Source organism: Sminthopsis crassicaudata, chromosome 2 (genome assembly GCF_048593235.1).
Source record: "Sminthopsis crassicaudata isolate SCR6 chromosome 2, ASM4859323v1, whole genome shotgun sequence".
NCBI lineage: Eukaryota > Metazoa > Chordata > Mammalia > Dasyuromorphia > Dasyuridae > Sminthopsis > Sminthopsis crassicaudata.
The window spans coordinates 326,384,264-326,401,506 of record NC_133618.1 but is presented as its reverse complement, the minus strand read 5'-3'; the positions used below and the strand labels follow the sequence as shown (position 1 = coordinate 326,401,506).

General features: G+C 33.2%; 1 protein-coding gene across 2 annotated transcripts in view; it reads right to left on the bottom strand.

Moving 5' to 3' along the window:
- MNAT1 (MNAT1 component of CDK activating kinase) overlaps positions 1–17,243 on the bottom strand; it is a 246,654-nt gene that overhangs the window by 103,869 nt on the left and 125,542 nt on the right. For both annotated transcript variants that reach the window (XM_074290302.1, XM_074290301.1), the window contains exon 5: positions 10,699–10,839. In XM_074290302.1, the coding sequence (XP_074146403.1) occupies positions 10,699–10,839 (141 nt within the window). The remainder of the gene's footprint in view (positions 1–10,698; positions 10,840–17,243) is intronic.

The following is a 17,243-nucleotide window of genomic DNA, read 5'->3' as shown; positions in this document are numbered from 1 at the left end:
GAGAAATGCAAATTAAAACCACTCTGAGACACCACTACACAGCTCTCAGATTGGCAAAGATGACAGGAAAAGATAATGAGGAATGCTAGAGGAGATGTGGGAAAACTGGGACACTAATACATTGTTGTTGGAATTGTGAATGGATCCAACCATTCTGGAACTCTGCCCAAAGGACTATCAAATTGTGCATATCCTTTGATCCAGTAGTGTCTCTACAGGGTCTATATCCCAAAAAAAATCTTAAAGGAAGAGGAAAAAATCCACAAGGTACAAAAATGTTTGTATTAGTTCTTTTTGTAGGGGCAAGAAACTGGAAACTGAGTGGATGCATCAGTTGGGGAATGGCTGAATAAGTTATAGTACATGAATGTTGTGGAATATTATTGCTCTATAATAATCAATCAGCAGGATGATTTCAGAGAAGTCTGGACACATTTACATGAACTGGTGCTAATGAAGTGAGAAGAACCAAGAGAACATCGTATACAGCAACAAGTTTATGTGATGATCAATTTTTATATGGGTTTGGCTCTTTTCAACAGCAAGGTGATTCAGACCAACTGTGATGGAGAGAACCATCTGCATCCAGAGAGTGGACAATGGGGACTGAATATGGATCACAATGTAGTATTTTCACCTTTTTTTATTGTTGTTTGCCTTTTTTTTTTCACTTTCTAATTTCTTTTTCTTTTTGATCTGATTTTTTTTTTTTTTTTTTGCAGCATGATAAATAGGGAAATATGCTTAGAAGAATTGCACAATTGCACATGTTTAACATATTGATTTTTGCTTGTTGTCTAGGGAATGGGAGTGGGGGAAGGAAAAAAAATTTGGAACACAAAGTTTTTCAATAAGTGAATGTTGAACACTATCTTTGAATATATTTTGAAAATAAACAGCTATTATTTAAAAAAAAAAAAAAAAAAAAAAAAGATCATCTAGCCTTGACCCAGACTTAATTCTAATTCAATCTTCACCAAAAAGGCTAAGAGTATTGAGGTATTTCAAAGAGTTAATGCCAAAATTTAATAAATGGTAAAACTCTTAAAAAGCTGAAAACAAATCTGGTATTGAGGCAAAGGATTTTCTTTATGAGTGTTTCACCTCTGCCTCTAACCTGCTCAATTCTGATATATTACTCACAAAAATTTATAGCCTAAAAGCTTTTGTGAGTATTAAAGTAGAATTAAGCAGAGACTCTGCTTATATCCCAATAAAGTAAAATAAACTCCATCAAATGCATGGGTTCTGGAGAAGGCATAAAATGCAGATTTAGTCTTTCAAGTGATTTTATTCTCAGAGCTTGACATTTTACCTCAAAAGTCACCCTGGTCTACATTTATTACCTTAAGGTAACTTGTTTAATATTTAAAGAAACTTTAATAAGATTGCCTGTTATGCTCATTAAAAGTCTTATAATGATCACATTAAAAAAGATTATTTTTAAACTGCTATTTTGGCAAGCCATCTGGCAAACAATATTTCTAATAAAAATCAAGCAATATTAGATTATATAATATTAGCTCATACAAAATTTTAGATGTTATAGAATTTTCAGGGTGCAAGAAATTGTTCAAAAAATATTTTTTCCAAACCATTAAATGAATTGAATTATTATAGCACAGTTTAAATATATGTATTTTCTAGGCAAGTTTACGCTGGATTGATGGTACAATATGTGTTAACACTGTAAAGTTAGAATCCTGATAAATATATCATGCCAAGACTTTTCAATTGTAAATTAAAAAGAAAGCATTGGTACATGTCTCAAAATCAAGCAATGGAAAAAGAAAACCACCCTCCTTCTACCAAAATTCTTAACAATAAGTTGTCACTGCCTAAATTAACTTGAATAACCCTGAATACTGTAATTTCTAAAACTTTTTAGAAATAGTACCTTTAAAACTTGCCTTTTAATAAGCAAAAGGAATGTTAGGTTCCAACTTAAATATGAATTAAAGATTAAACAATTAAAGTAGCTACTAGAAAGAGGTAAAATAAAAAGTGAAAAGTAGAGATTAAAATCATAATAGTACCCTAACCAATTTCTTGTATAATAATACACATTAAAAATTGCTCAGGATAATTATCTCCTTGTTCTGTGAGCTAAAACAGTTAAACAGAATGCATTGTAATCACTTGCAGCTGAAGAAAATAGGAAGTGGAAAAAAGAAACTCACAAAAAACTATATTAACTCCAGATTACACGTAAAATATACTTTAGATAATTTTTCCCCTTGTTCCATGATATACTGACTTTAAAGGAGAGATTCTCATTTGAGTCAGCTCAGTAAAGCAAAAACTATTTATTACTCTGATGGATTAAATATACATGTGAAAATAATTGCTCCGAAAACTTTGTTAACCTCCAAATCAAATTTATATTCTAATAAATCCTAAATGGATTTTGATGTGTATATTGAAAGCACCTTGATGCAAAAGAGCTTTTAAATATGTCTTTTTTCTACCAAATCAAATGCTTTTTATCATGATCAACAAAGAATAAACAAAATAGGAGCTTTTATTCTCTATATTTTTCATTTAATGGTGAAAAGGCAAAGATGTTGGCTTTATTCATTGTTGCCTTGGCATTAGCTCTCTCCATTTGACAAATTAATCACACATTTTGTTGACTACGACACTTTCTGGGCTATGATAGTCTCCTTGTTCTGTCAATTAATTGATACTGGTTAAACTTTTGCATGAAATTACTATATCTGGTGTGGATGCATTTCCCATTTCTGACTTGTATTACTTGATTACATAATATGGATGATTCAATTCAATTGCACTCTATATGTTTATCTCATTCTTTTTGTTGGGTTTTTTTAAAAAAAAAATTCTGATCCTAGTTTTGATGAGTTGATACCATAACTATACACAAATAAATGATAAAGAAAATGTAATCAAGAGTCCAAATTTGATAAGAATCCCCTACACATGGTGGAGTTCTTCAAATGTTCTTGTTTAGAGATGATACTGGGATGATGAAATCAAGCATTAGTACACTGTATAGCCTCTTCGAAGAGATCTGTGCTTCCTCAAAAGAAGGAAGTCCATTTACACAGGAAAAACCAAATGAACGAATAATGTCGAATGCACAGATCTCAACATGCATTTCCAACAATATGTATATCTGGGACAGAGAGTACAAATGGACCATAAGTGAAAAAGAAGACAAGACAAATAATCATAAAACTCTTTTACTGTCCCCAAAGCCTCCTATAAAAGCAAAGATCCTTATTTTCAAATTCAACATTTTATTGATGGTACTGCTAAACAAAAATGAGATATAGAAAAACCAGTCTCAAAGTACTAAAAATGAACACCACAATGAGATGAGTTCTATGAAGAGGTTCCAACAAAAGATTTAAAAATAGATAGTAATCAATGTCAACAAAAAATAATATGACAGTCAGTCAAAATATATTTACTAAGTGTCATGTACTATGCTAAATAGTAAGGACATTAGAAAATACATAAACATGATCCTTTGTTAATAAGCTCACAATCTAGTGGAAGAGTCAACACGTAAACAATTACATAAACAAAAGATATGCAATAGATGGAAGAGACTAAAAAAAAGAAGGAAGCTAGGAAAGGTTAAGAGGTGTAGATGAGGAAGGAAAGCAGCATCCCGGACACTGGAGAAACTCAGGGGGATGGGGGTAGGAAGTCATAAGAGTACAAAAATGGAGTGCCATGTGTGAGAACAGCAAGGAGTGTCACTATATTGTAAAATTTATTAAGGGGAATAAAAAGACTGGAAAGATAGAAGGAGGCCAGATCACGAAAAGTTTTAAAACCAAGACCATTTTGCATCTGATCTCATAGGAGATAAGAAGCCACTGGAGTTTATGAAAAAAGAGAATTTGACATGAGCTGACTTACACCTTAAAAAAAAACAAACACATTACAAGCTTAGTGAAATATGAATTAGGTAGACATTTGATTCAAAGTACTTCATAGAGGGCTACTGTAACAGTTCAGTTAGGAGGTGATGAGAGCATAAACCAAAATGGAGGCTACATAAGTGGAAAGAAAAGAGTATATTAAAAAAATCTTGGACCCACATTTAACACCACATACAATGATAAGATCAAAATGGGTCCAAGATTTGGGCATAAAGAACGAAATCATAAATAAATTAGAGGAACATAGGATAGTTTACCTCTCAGACTTGTGGAGGAGGAAGGAATTTGTGTCCAAAGGAGAACTAGAGACCATTATTAATCAGAAAATAGAAAATTTTGGTTATACCAAATTAAAAAGTTTCTGCACAATCTATGCAAACAAGATTAGAAGAGAAGTAACAAATTGGGAAAATATTTTTACAGTTAAAGGTTCTGATAAAGGCCTCATCTCCAAAATATACAGAGAATTGACTTTAATTTATAAGAAATCAAGCCATTCTCCAGTTGATAAATGGTCAAAGGATATGAACAGACAATTTTCAGATGATGAAATTAAAACTATTTCCACTCATATGAAAGAGTGTTCCAAATCACTACTGATCAGAGAAATGCAAATTAAGACAACTCTGAGATACCACTACACACCTGTCAGATTGGCTAAGATGACAGGAACAAATAATGATGAATGTTGGAGGGGCTGTGGGAAAATTGGGACACTGATGCATTGTTGGTGGAGTTGTGAAAGAATCCAACCATTCTGGAGAGCAATCTGGAATTATGCCCCAAAAGTTATCAAAATGTGCATACCCTTTGACCCAGCAGTGCTACTACTGGGCTTACATCCCAAGGAAATACTAAAGAAGGGAAAGGGACCTGTATGTGCCAAAATGTTTGTGGCAGCCCTTTTTGTAGTGGCTAGAAACTAGAAAATGAATGGATGTTCATCAATTGGAGAATGGTTGGGTAAATTATGCTATATGAATGTTATGGAATATTATTGTTCTGTAAGAAATGACCAGCAGGATGAATACAGAGAGGCTTGGAGAGACTTACATCAACTGATGCTGAGTGAAACGAGCAGAACTAGGAGATCATTATACACTTCAACAATGATACTGTATGAGGATGTATTCTGATGGAAGTGGATATCTTCAACATAGGGAAGAGCTAATCCAATTCTAATTGATCAGTGATGGACAGAATCAGCTACACCCAGAAAAGGAACACTGGGAAATGAGTGTAAACTGTGAGCATTTTTTTTTCTTTTTTTGTTTTTCTTCCCAGATTATTTTTACCTTCCGAATACAATTCTTCCTTTGCAACAACAACAACAACAAAATTCAGTTCTGCACATATATATTGTACCTAGGATATACTATAAGATATTTATGTATGGGAATGCCTGCCATCTAGGGGAGGGGGTGGAGGGAAGGAGGGGAAAATTTTGGAACAGAAGGGAGTACAAGGGATAATGTTGTAAAAAAAAAAAAAAATTACCTATGCATATGTACTGTCAAAAAAAAGTTATAATTATAAAAATTAATAAAAAAAATTCCAAAAAAAAAATGATGAACAAGCTGATTTTAGGAAGGCTTGGAAAGTTACATGAATTTATGTTGAACAAAAAAGCAGAACCAGGAATACATTGTACACAATAACAACAAAAATGTGGGATGATAAGCTATGAAAGACTTGATTCTTCTCAGTGGTTCAGTGATCCAAAGCAACCCCAATAGACTTTGGAGAAAAAATTCCATTTGCATACAGAAAAAGAAATAAGGATTCTGAATGTAGATCAGTAATTACTATGTTCACTTCTTTCTTCTGTGGTTTTTTTTTTTTCAAATCTCTTCATGTTTTTCCCTTTTATTCTGATTTTCCTCTCCCAACATAATTCATGAAATAATGTGTACTAAAAAAATAAGTATACTAGATGCAACCCCCCCATAATTCCATATTTATCATTTGCAAGAAAAATCAGAGCAAAAAGGAAAAAAAACAAAAAACAAAAAAACATGAGAAAAGCAAATAACAACAAAAAGGTAAAAAATTATACTTGCTCCACATTGAGTCTCCTTAGTTTTTTCTCTGGATGCGGATGGCTTTTCCCATCACCTTGAAATTGCCTCAAATCACTTCATTGTTAAAAAAAAAAAAAAAAAAAAGCCAAGTCCATCACAGTTGGTTATATTGTTGCTATTTATAGTGTTGTTCTCTTGGTTCTGTTCACTTCATTTAGCATCAATTCATGAGAGTCCAGTTTTTCCTAAAATCAGCTGGTTCATCATTTCTTATGGAACAATAATACTCCATTACATTCATGTATAACTTGTTCAGTCATTCTACAACTGATGAGCAACTTTCCAGTTCCTTGCCACTACAAAAAGGGCTTTGCACATGTGAATCCTTTACCCCTTTTTTATATAGTTTCTTTGGGATACAACCTCAAAAGAGATACTGCTAAATCAAAGGAAATGCCCAGTTTGATAGCTATTTGGACATAGTTCCAAATTGCTCTCCAGAATGGTTTGATCTGCTCACAACTGCACCAACAATGCATTAGAGTTCAAGTTTTCCCACATTCCCTTCAACATTTATTATCCTTTCCTTACATCTCAGCCAATTTAAGAACTATGAAGTGGTGTCATCTTAGAGTTATTTTAATTTGCATTTCTCTAATCAATAGTGATTTATAGCATTGCCAACTGTTGAATCTCATAAAAAGCTTAACCTGAGACTTCTTAATTTTGTGTCATGATATTTTGGCTAATTTCATTTATCCTTGAATTCCTTCAAAGTGCCCATTCATTAGTTCTTTTTCTCTATATTTATAAGATTTTCAAAATAAAGAAGGTTGATCATATTCTCTTTAAAAAAAAAAAAAAAAAGATCTTATAAACAAAGAACTACAAGATTGAGTGAAAGTCCAGGATGACACTACAGTTGCTTGGGTGACTGAAAGAATGGTGTATCCTCAGTGGTAATAGAGAAGTTGGGAAGAGGAGAAAAGGGCAAGAGAGATAATAAAGTCTTTTTTTGGACGTTTAGGTATGAGATGTTTATGAGCTACTTCAAATGTCCAACAGACAAAGTACTGGAGCTCAAGAGAAAAGCAAGGGATAGATAAATGTGGGAAACATCTGCAGAGAAATATCATTGAAACAACAGGAGTAAATGAGACCAGAAAGAAGACAGAACTTTATAAGCCAACCAAACAAGACATAACATGAAGATCCAGCAAAATAGACTAAGATTAGTCAAAAAGGTAACAGATTTAAGAGTAGTGTCATAAAACCTCAGAGAAAAGAGAAAGTATTTGAGAAGAGAAGTTGGCTAGTAGTACCAAACGCTTGAGAAAGATGGAGATTTAAGAAATTAGATATGGAAAATATGAAAGCATTGGTAACTCTGATGAAAGATAAGAACAGAAGACAGACTGAAGAGGGTTTGGAAGAGAGTGAAAATAGAATTGGAAACACCAAGGAGTTCAACTTAGGAAAGGAGAGATAAAATAACAGCTGGTGGGCCTGGTAGGCATGGTAGGATCAAATAAAGTTGGGTTTGTTTTGTTGCTGTTGTAGTTGTTTTGAAGATAGCAAAGACAAGTTTATTTGAAGTCAGCAGGGAAGAAACTAGTAGATGGGGAAAGACTGAAAATTGGAGACAATAAATTTGATGAAGACAATCTCTCAGAACAAATGAGAGGGTATGAATAGGGGAAAAGGCTAAGAATACATGTAGAAAACTCAGCCTTGGAAAAGAGACTGCCCATCTCAAATGCAGCTGTGTAAAAGAAGATGAAGAATGGCAAGGAGAGGGGAGGTGAAGGATGTTAGAGGAATGTAAGATAAGGGGAGAAGAGAGAACTCTGGTCAAATTACCTACATTTTTTTTTTTCAAAGAAGAGGAGGTCCTCAATAAAGAAAGTGGAGACTTGTGGAGGAGGAAGGAATTTGTGTCCCAAGGAGAACTAGAGATCATTATTGATCACAAAGTAGAAAATTTTGATTACATCAAATTAAAAAGCTTTTGTACAAACAAAACTAAGCAAAAACTAGAAATTAGTATGGCAGAAACTAGGCATGGACCCACACTTAACACCACATACTAAGATAAGATCAAAATGAGTCCAAGATTTAGGCATAAAGAACAAGATCATAAATAAATTAGAAGAACAATAGGATAGTTTACCTCTCAGACTTGTGGAGGAGGAAGGAATTTGTGTCCCAAGGAGAACTAGAGATCATTATTGATCACAAAGTAGAAAATTTTGATTACATCAAATTAAAAAGCTTTTGTACAAACAAAACTAATGCAAACAAGATTAGAAGGGAAGTAACAAATTGGGAAAACGTTTTTACAGTTAAAGGTTCTGATAAAAGCCTCATCTCCAAAACATACAGAGAATTGACTTTAATTTATAAGAAATCAAGCCATTCTCCAATTGATAAATGGTCAAAGGATATGAACAGACAATTTTCAGATGATGAAAATTAAAACTATTTCCACTCATATGAAAGAGTGTTCCAAATCACAATTGATCAGAGAAATGCAAATTAAGACAACTCTGAGATACCACTACACACCTGTCAGATTGGCTAAGATGACAGGAACAAATAATGATGAATGTTGGAGGGGCTGTGGGAAAATTGGGACACTAATGCATTGTTGGTGGAGTTGTAAAAGAATCCAACTATCCTGGAGAGCAATCTGGAATTATGCCCCAAAAGTTATCAAAATGTGCATACCCTTTGACCCAGTCGTACTACTACTGGGCTTATATCCCCAGGAAATACTAAAGAAGGGAAAGGGACCCGTATGTGCCAAAATGTTTGTGGCAGCCCTTTTCATAGTGGCTAGAAACTGGAAAATGAATGTATGTCCATCAATTGGAGAATGGTTGGGTAAATTATGCTATATGAATGTTATGGAATATTATTGTTCTGTAAGAAATGACCAGCAGGATGAATACAGAGAGGCTTGGAGAGACTTACATCAACTGATGCTGAGTGAAATGAGCAGAACTAGGGGATCATTATACACTTCAACAATGATACTGTATGAGGATGTATTCTGATGGAAGTGGATATCTTCAACATAGAGAAGGGCTAATCCAATTCCAATTGATCAATTATGGACAGAATCAGCTACACCCAGAGAAGGAATACTGGGAAATGAGTGTAAACTGTTAGCATTTTTTGTTTTTCTCCCCAGGTTATTTTTACCTTCCGAATCCAATTATTCCTTTGTAACAACAACAACAACAACAATAAAATTCGCTTCTGCACATATATATTGTACCTAGGATATACTATAATATATTTAATAAATATGGGAATGCCTGCCATCTAGGGGAGGGGGTGAAGGAAAGGAGGGGAAAAATTCGGAACAGAAGGGAGTACGAGGGATAATGTTGTAAAAAATTACCTATGCATATGTATTGTCAAAAAATGTTATAATTATAAAATTAATTTTAAAAATTAAAAAATAAAAAAAAGTAGTTCAGTGACAGGAAACATAAAGAATTCAAGAGTAGGAGACTATGTAAAGTAGAATTGGTTCAACAAAGGAGAAAACTGTACAAGTAGGAGAGTGTACTCAAAGCAGGGAAAATGACCTAAGAAAATTCTAAGGGAAAGAAATAAAAGGGCCTTTCACTAAAGCTAAAGAATAAGTTTAGGAGAAGTGGGCACAAAAAAGATGGAAAGATAAAATATTAAAATTCCATAAAGGAAATTTATAGTTCTAGAAAGGTAATAAAACTTACATCAAATACAATGGACAATATTGGGGATATATTATTAAAGTTAAAGTAGTCATGCTTCCTTTCTGTTAAGAATGAGTAAACTACAAAAAGTGAAAAGTAACAACTATTAGTTATAGTCATGTTATTGGATTGGTAGAAGCAATATTTTGGTTTTGATTGCAAACTGTATTGTTTCAAAACAAATCAACAAGGAAAATAAAATATACTAGAGCTATGCTACTTTTTACTTCATGATATTGTGTTATAGGTGAGACATGGTCCTTTCTGATAATATTAAATGTACTAAAATGGAGTCTACAATGGATACAAGTAATACCAGATTCTAAATCCACTATGTATTCATAAATTACCTTTTTCTCCAGTTATTTCATTAGTCAGAGTAGGAAAACAGCCCCAAGCACTTGAAACTCCAAAGTTTCAAGTTATATAAAAATATAACATCTAGCATCAAAATAAAGAACTAAATACCAAAGATTGCTTTTTTTTTAAAATCATAAACTGGTAAATACTTCAAAATAAAAAACATCAGCCTTCTGTGTTTTGTTCATTATTGATTTTGAAGTAATTACCTCAGGAGTTCTCAATCTAAATCCACAGGCCAGATGTGGCCGCTGAGGACCTTTATGAGGCCCGCCAGGTTATGGCAAATGGACTGAGGGGTGGAGACAGAGTGTGAGTTTTTGTTTTTACTATAGTCCAGCCCTCTAACAGTCTAAGGGACAGTGAACTGGCCCCCTATTTAAAAAGTTTGAGGACCACTGACTTACCTGCTGAGGCAGCTAGGTGACATAGAGGATAGAGGACCCTACCTAGAGTCAAGAAGACCTAAGTTCATATCCAAACTTAGATAAATAACGTAAGGCCCTAGCCAAGTCAATTAACCCTGTCTCCTTATATGTATATATGTAAAATAACCTGGAGAAGGAAATGGCAAACTACTCCAACAGCTTTGCCAAGAAAAGACTAAATGGGTCACAAAGAGTCATATATATCTGAAACAACTGAACAAAAACTTACCAGTTCATCTAAGAGGGCCTGCTTATTCTTTCTTTTTAGAATTTGCTGCAGTTGTTCCTCCTTTTGTATGAAGAGTCGTCTTTGTTCATTTTCTTGTCGTTCCACTTCTAAAGCTTCTTCCAACTCCTCCTGTTCTCTAGTCTAAAACAGTCATGACACCTGATTAACTCAGGGGATTCTCTACAAATAATGACACTAAATATCAAATTTAACTGTTTGCCAAAGTATAATGTTGTCAATAATTTTCACAAAACAGTAATTTACTTTATTTTATTTATAGTCAATAATCCATTACTCAAAAACCTGAAAGATTCCTCAGAAAATATTCTATAAAAACTATAACACATATTAATGGGCTTATATCCCAAAAAGATATTCAAGAAGGGAAAGGGACCACTATGTGCAAAAATATTTGTGGCAGCCCTTTTTGTAGTGGCTAGAAACTGGAAATTGAATAGTTGCTCATCAATTGGAGAATGGCTGAATAAATTGTAGTATATGAATGTTATGGAATATTATTGTTCTATAAGAAATGACCAGCACGATGAATACAGAGAGCCTTGGAGAGACCTCCATGAACTGATGCTAAGTGAAATGAGCAGAACCAGGAGATCATTATATACTTCAACAACAATACTATATGATGATCAATTCTGATGGATGTGGCTCTCTTCAACAATGAGAGGATCCAAATCAGTTCTAATTGATGTGTAATGAACAGAACCAACTACACCCAGAGAAAGAACACTGGGAAATGAGTATGGACCACAACATAGCATTTACACTCTGTTACTGTTTGCTTGCATTTTGGTTTTTCTTCTCAGATTATGTTTACCTTCTTTCTAAATCCGATTTCTTGTGCAACAAGATAACTGTATAAATATGTATACATATATTGTATTTAACATATACTTTAAAATATTTAACATGTATGGAACTTCCTGCCATCTAGGGGAGGGGGTAGAGCGAAGGAGGGGAAAAGTTGGGAAAGAAGTTTTTGCAAGGGTCAATGTTGAAAAATTACCCATGCGTATGTTTTGTAGATAAAAAGCTATAATAATAAAATAAAACAATGGTTTAACATAAAAAATAAAAACTCTAACACAACCAGATACCAAATCATAACATAAGGGCTATGTACTACTGTGATTCATTTCTGAAAACTTGAAACATTTCTGAAAAGCCATTTCACACTAAGGCACCAACACTCCCACATGGGCTCATAAAAATCATGGATGCTTGTCCTTTACAATGTATGTCAATTAAATATTTGAGTCCCACCACAATTTGGGCACCCCTCTGGCTTCACTTCTTGAACAGGAAGACTATCTGCCAAACCAAGAGTTCTCTCCATTTACTATCAATCTAAAAAAGAGATTCCCTCTCTCTCCATTGGTCTAAATCCTAATCCTCATTCAAAATTCAGCTTCAAGTCCTATCTTCTCCATAGGAGATTCACTGGCTTAATGGTCCTCAGTCTTCAGTGTCTCCTCTGAATTTCTGTGGCATAATAAGATTCCCATTCTGTATTATTTAAATTTTTTTAAGACTATAGTATCATAAATATATGTCTCTTTGATTGCCATGCTTTGGGAAGAACTAATTCTAAACTATTACTAGCAGTGAGCAGAAGAACAGCAAGGAAACTAGAGAACATTTAGACTGTTGGGGATTTTGCCAAAATCACTCAATCAAACAAACACATATTATGCATCTATTAGATTCAAGATATTCACTGAGTCAAATACCAAAGATAAATGGCAAAGGGCATACATAGTTCTTATCCTTGAAAGGCCAATTGGAGGTATATAAGAAGCACATAAATTAGTATGAGACTAGACATAATATCACAGAGGCTAAGAAGAGATCCAAACAAAAACCTTAAGGAAAATTTTAGGAAGGCAAACTTACTTTCACTTAGTGGGGGAGGGGTGTCAGGATATGGGGAGGTAGGAGGAGAAAGGGAAATGGGGACAATCAAGAAATATTTCATGAAAATTGATTTCATGAAACTGCATCTTGAAGAAAAGTAAAGAATTGAACAAAGATGAAGAAGAAATACATTTCAGGTATGAGGGCTGACCTAAACAAATGAATGAAGATAAAAATTAGGGAATATTAATTCAATTTGACTTGATTATTAAGTACATGAAAGGAAATCATTTGAAATAAAATCAAAAAGATAGGCTGGAAATAAATTCTAGAGAATCTTAAATGGCAGACTATAAAGTTTATATTTTAATATATGTAGGCAATAGGTAGCCAGTGAAAATTTTTGAGCAGAGCAGTGATATAGTCATACTTGCGTATAAAGTGTGTGATGAATGTATTGGAGAGAAAAGACACTAAAAGAAAGACTAATTAATGGGTTATGATAATTTGAACTAGCTGAATAATTGATCTTACTATGTACTTAGTATGCACTGTGCTACTTACTCAGATTACAAATAAAAGTAAGATGCACTCTATTCTTTAAAACTTTACATCCTACTAAGGTAGGACTTTGTGAACTTGGAAAGGGAAACTAAATGTATATTTCAATCTAATTGTTTTCCCCTGTAATCTCATTTTATTTTACTTTAAAAAAAAATATTCTAAAGGAGGAAAAGGGACCCACACGTGCAAAATTGTTTGTGGCAGATTTTTTTAAAAAAATAGCTTTTTATTTACAAGATGTATGTATGGGTAATTTTTCAGCATTGACAGTTGCAAAACTTTTTGTTCTAATTTTTCCCCTCCTTCCCCACACCCCCTCCCCCAGAATAGCAGGTTGACCAATACATATATATATATATATATATATATATATATATATATATATATATATATATATATACACACACACATGTTCATACAATTATTTTGCTGCACAAAAAGAATCACTTTGAAATAATGTACAATTGGGGCAGCTAGGTGGCGCAGTGGATAGAGCACCAGCCTTGAATTCAGGAGGACCAGAGTTCAAATTTGTTCTCAGACACTTAACACTTCCTAGCTGTGTGACCCTGGGCAAGTCACTTAACCCCAGCCTCAGGAAAAAAAAAAAAAGAAAGAAAGAAATAATGTACAATTACCCTGTGAAGGAAATCAAAAATGTAGGTGGACAAAAATAGAGGAATTGGGAATGTTATATAGTGGTTCACATTCATTTCCCTGAGTTTTTTCGCTGGGTGTAGCCACTACAAAGAGGGCTATGTGGCACCTCTTTATGTAGTGGCAAGAAACTGGAAACTGAGTGGATGCTCATCAATTGGAAAATGGCTGAATAAAATATGGAATATGAATATTATGGAATATTATTGCTTTATAAGAAACAATCAGCAGGATAATTTCAGAGAGGTCTGGAGACATTTACATGAACTGATGCTGAGTGAAATGAGCAGAACCAGAGATCCTTGCACATGGCAACAAGATTATAGGATGATCAATTCTGATGGGCGTGGCTCTTTTAACAACAAGATTGAGGCCAGTTCTAAAGATCTTGTGATGAAGAGAGCCATCTACACCTATAGAGAGGACTGTGGGAACTGAGTGTGGATCACAACATAACATTTTCTCTCTTTTTGGTGTTGTTTGCTTACATTTTGTTTTCTTTCTCATTTTTTTCCCTTTTTGATCTGATTTTTCTTGTGCAGCAATTGTATAAATATGTATACATATATTGGATTTAACATATATATTTTAACATGTTTAACATATATTGGATTACTTGCCATCTAGGGAAGGGGGAAGGGGAAGATTTGGAACACAAGGTTTTACAAGGATTATTATTGAAAAACTATCCATGCATATGTATTGAAAGAGAAAAAAAGCTTTAATTTATATATATATATATATATATATATATATATATATATATATATATAAAACCCCCTGAGGAATCCACTGACAAAGGAATCTATGATAGAATAAATATTCATAGATAGTAAATAAAATACAAGGTGATTAGGACAACAGGAAGCTAATCACTGAGAATATCAGAAAAGGTTTTTTGAAGAAGTTAAAAGTTCCAAGAGGCAATGTGAAGATTATAACAGAGCTTTACTATCCTTGTGGACTAAGTCTCATAATGAACAAATACCTTAAATACTTAACTGCTTAAATGGAATAGGAAAGAGAATGTTCAGCCTCATACCTATTGAATCAAAAGATATTTCTACGGAAGATGAGAAGCCCACAGAAAAGCTCAAATGCAGGAAAGTGTTTAAGACAAAAGGGCACTTACTACACATGAAAATTTTCAGCCATAATTGTACACTATAACACCTTTAAAACCAAGGAATCTACCCATCATATTAATGTTCAATTTATTCAACAATTCTGATATGAGAATAAAATTTGAATTTTTATAACTGGTCCCAGGAAAAAATAGGATTCTCTTTATAAAAATTTATTTTATACCCAATTCTGTGGGGAAAGTGGGGGTGGGGTGCAAAGGACAACTGTATTATTCAAATTTTATTAGAAAATAAAACTATCTCTTCTCCCAAGTTAAAATTTCACTCCTCAATCTCTATTTAAACTAAACCAGAAAGTTAAAAATAGGAAATGAAGTATACCTTCACTAAGACCTATTCAAAATTAGACTTCCTATCTCAGTTTAATACACTATAAGGCAGCCAACAAGCATCAATACATGTCATTAATAATATATTAAACTTGGATTTCTATAGACATATCCTGATATTAAGAAGTGCCAATGGAGGCAGCTAGGTGGTACAGTGGGTAGAGCACCAGGCCCTGAAGTCGGGAGGACCTGAGCTCAAAATCTGGTCTCAGACACTTAACACTTCCTGGCTATGTAACCCTGGGCAAGTCACTTAAACCTAATTGCCTCAGCAAAAAAGAAGGAGGAAGAGGAGGAAGAGGAGGAAGAGGAGGAAGAGGAGGAAGAGAAAGATCTAATCTTCTGAGTTATTTTAACACAAAGGCAGAATAAAGAGAATTTATTTCTTAGAGTTAATGAAAGATATCAGCCATGTGAAAAAGAACCACTGGACCTTAATCCCATGGCAGTCACATAAAAAAATTTCCCAATGATATCTTTGCTACTGACATGAGAGAGCCTATATCTCCATTTGAAATGTACTCCTCAGTTTATTTATAATATTAGAAACACAAGCAGACAATACAGTGTTATATTTTTCTGCATAGACACACTGTTCTGCATAGAAAATGTGTCATAAATGATATTGACTGAGAACATTTAGACTTAGATAATCTAAATGAAAAAACATGAGATCAAAAATTCCAGAAGAGCAGAAATAGCTCTAATTGCATTCACGGCATCCTTCCAAAAAAATGTCTAAGACTCAAAAAATCCAAAACTTTATTTTAAAAGTTCCATATAAAACTGTAAATATGACTACTTTTTATAGCACAACTATGCTGGAATTAGCTAACTCACAGGTCTCTTTTCTGGTTTAAAACCATGATGTAGGCACATTCTTACTAAATAATGAAATAATTTTTTTTAATTTCAAGGTTAAGCATAAAACTCTGATGGTAGCATTCTATTCCATTATTTTAAATATTACATTATATTTCTCTGATGCAAGCAAAAAAGACCTTTTTGGTCAATTTTAAAATGAATTTTTTTAATTGGAGCAACTCAATTAATCAATCCTCAACTTCCATTTAACAAAGTTAGCCTAAGTGTGAAGAAATTTGGAAAAAGTCCTCTAAAGCACTGAGACAGAGAGAACATCTACTATCAATGTGAGATATCAAAGGACTTTACTCCTTCAGAAGCAGTATGGTTTCAGAGAGGAAACATGGAATAATGGAAAGAGAAATGGTCAAGGAGGGAGAACAATTTGAGTTCTATTTCCAAGATGTATAAAGTACCTGACCCAATATGACTAATATGAAAATGTTTTACATGACTAAACATGTAAAACTTTATCAAATTGCTTGCCTTCTCAATGAAGAGCAAAAAAAGAAAGAGAACTTAGAACTCAAAATGTTTTTAAAAATCAGTGTTAAAAACTGTTTTTACATGTAATGAGGAAGAAAAAATTTTTTTTACAAAAATAAAAATTAAACTGTTATATCCTGGATGACATTTTTCATTCTCCAGTCCTCATTTTCTACGTCTATAAAATGAAAGGGTTGGACAATATTGTTTCCTTCTAGCTCTAATAGTCTATGATTCAACAGATCTCGCTATTATATTGAGTGTAAATTCCAAATTATAAATTCATTTTTAAATTGTCTTTCTCTGCCTCTCTCAAATAAGAGATTAAAGTGGAACTAAGAAGGAAACAGTACTGAAGTTAATTCTAGTGACTGAACCATTATACATATAATCCTTTTTCTTTGCAAAACGCATTTTAAATACATTCTTTTGATCCTACAATAAGTGTTTAAATTAATTTTTAATTTAATAAAATGACTAATAAATATTTTGACCAACTTAAATCAGAGTAACACTTCCATCTGTTACATTAAGACGGAAAAAAACTAACCAGCAAAATAAGCTAAGCTGGCATTAGCTTACAATTTTGTTTCTCTGGTTTTATTATAATTCATTTTACTTTTTTATT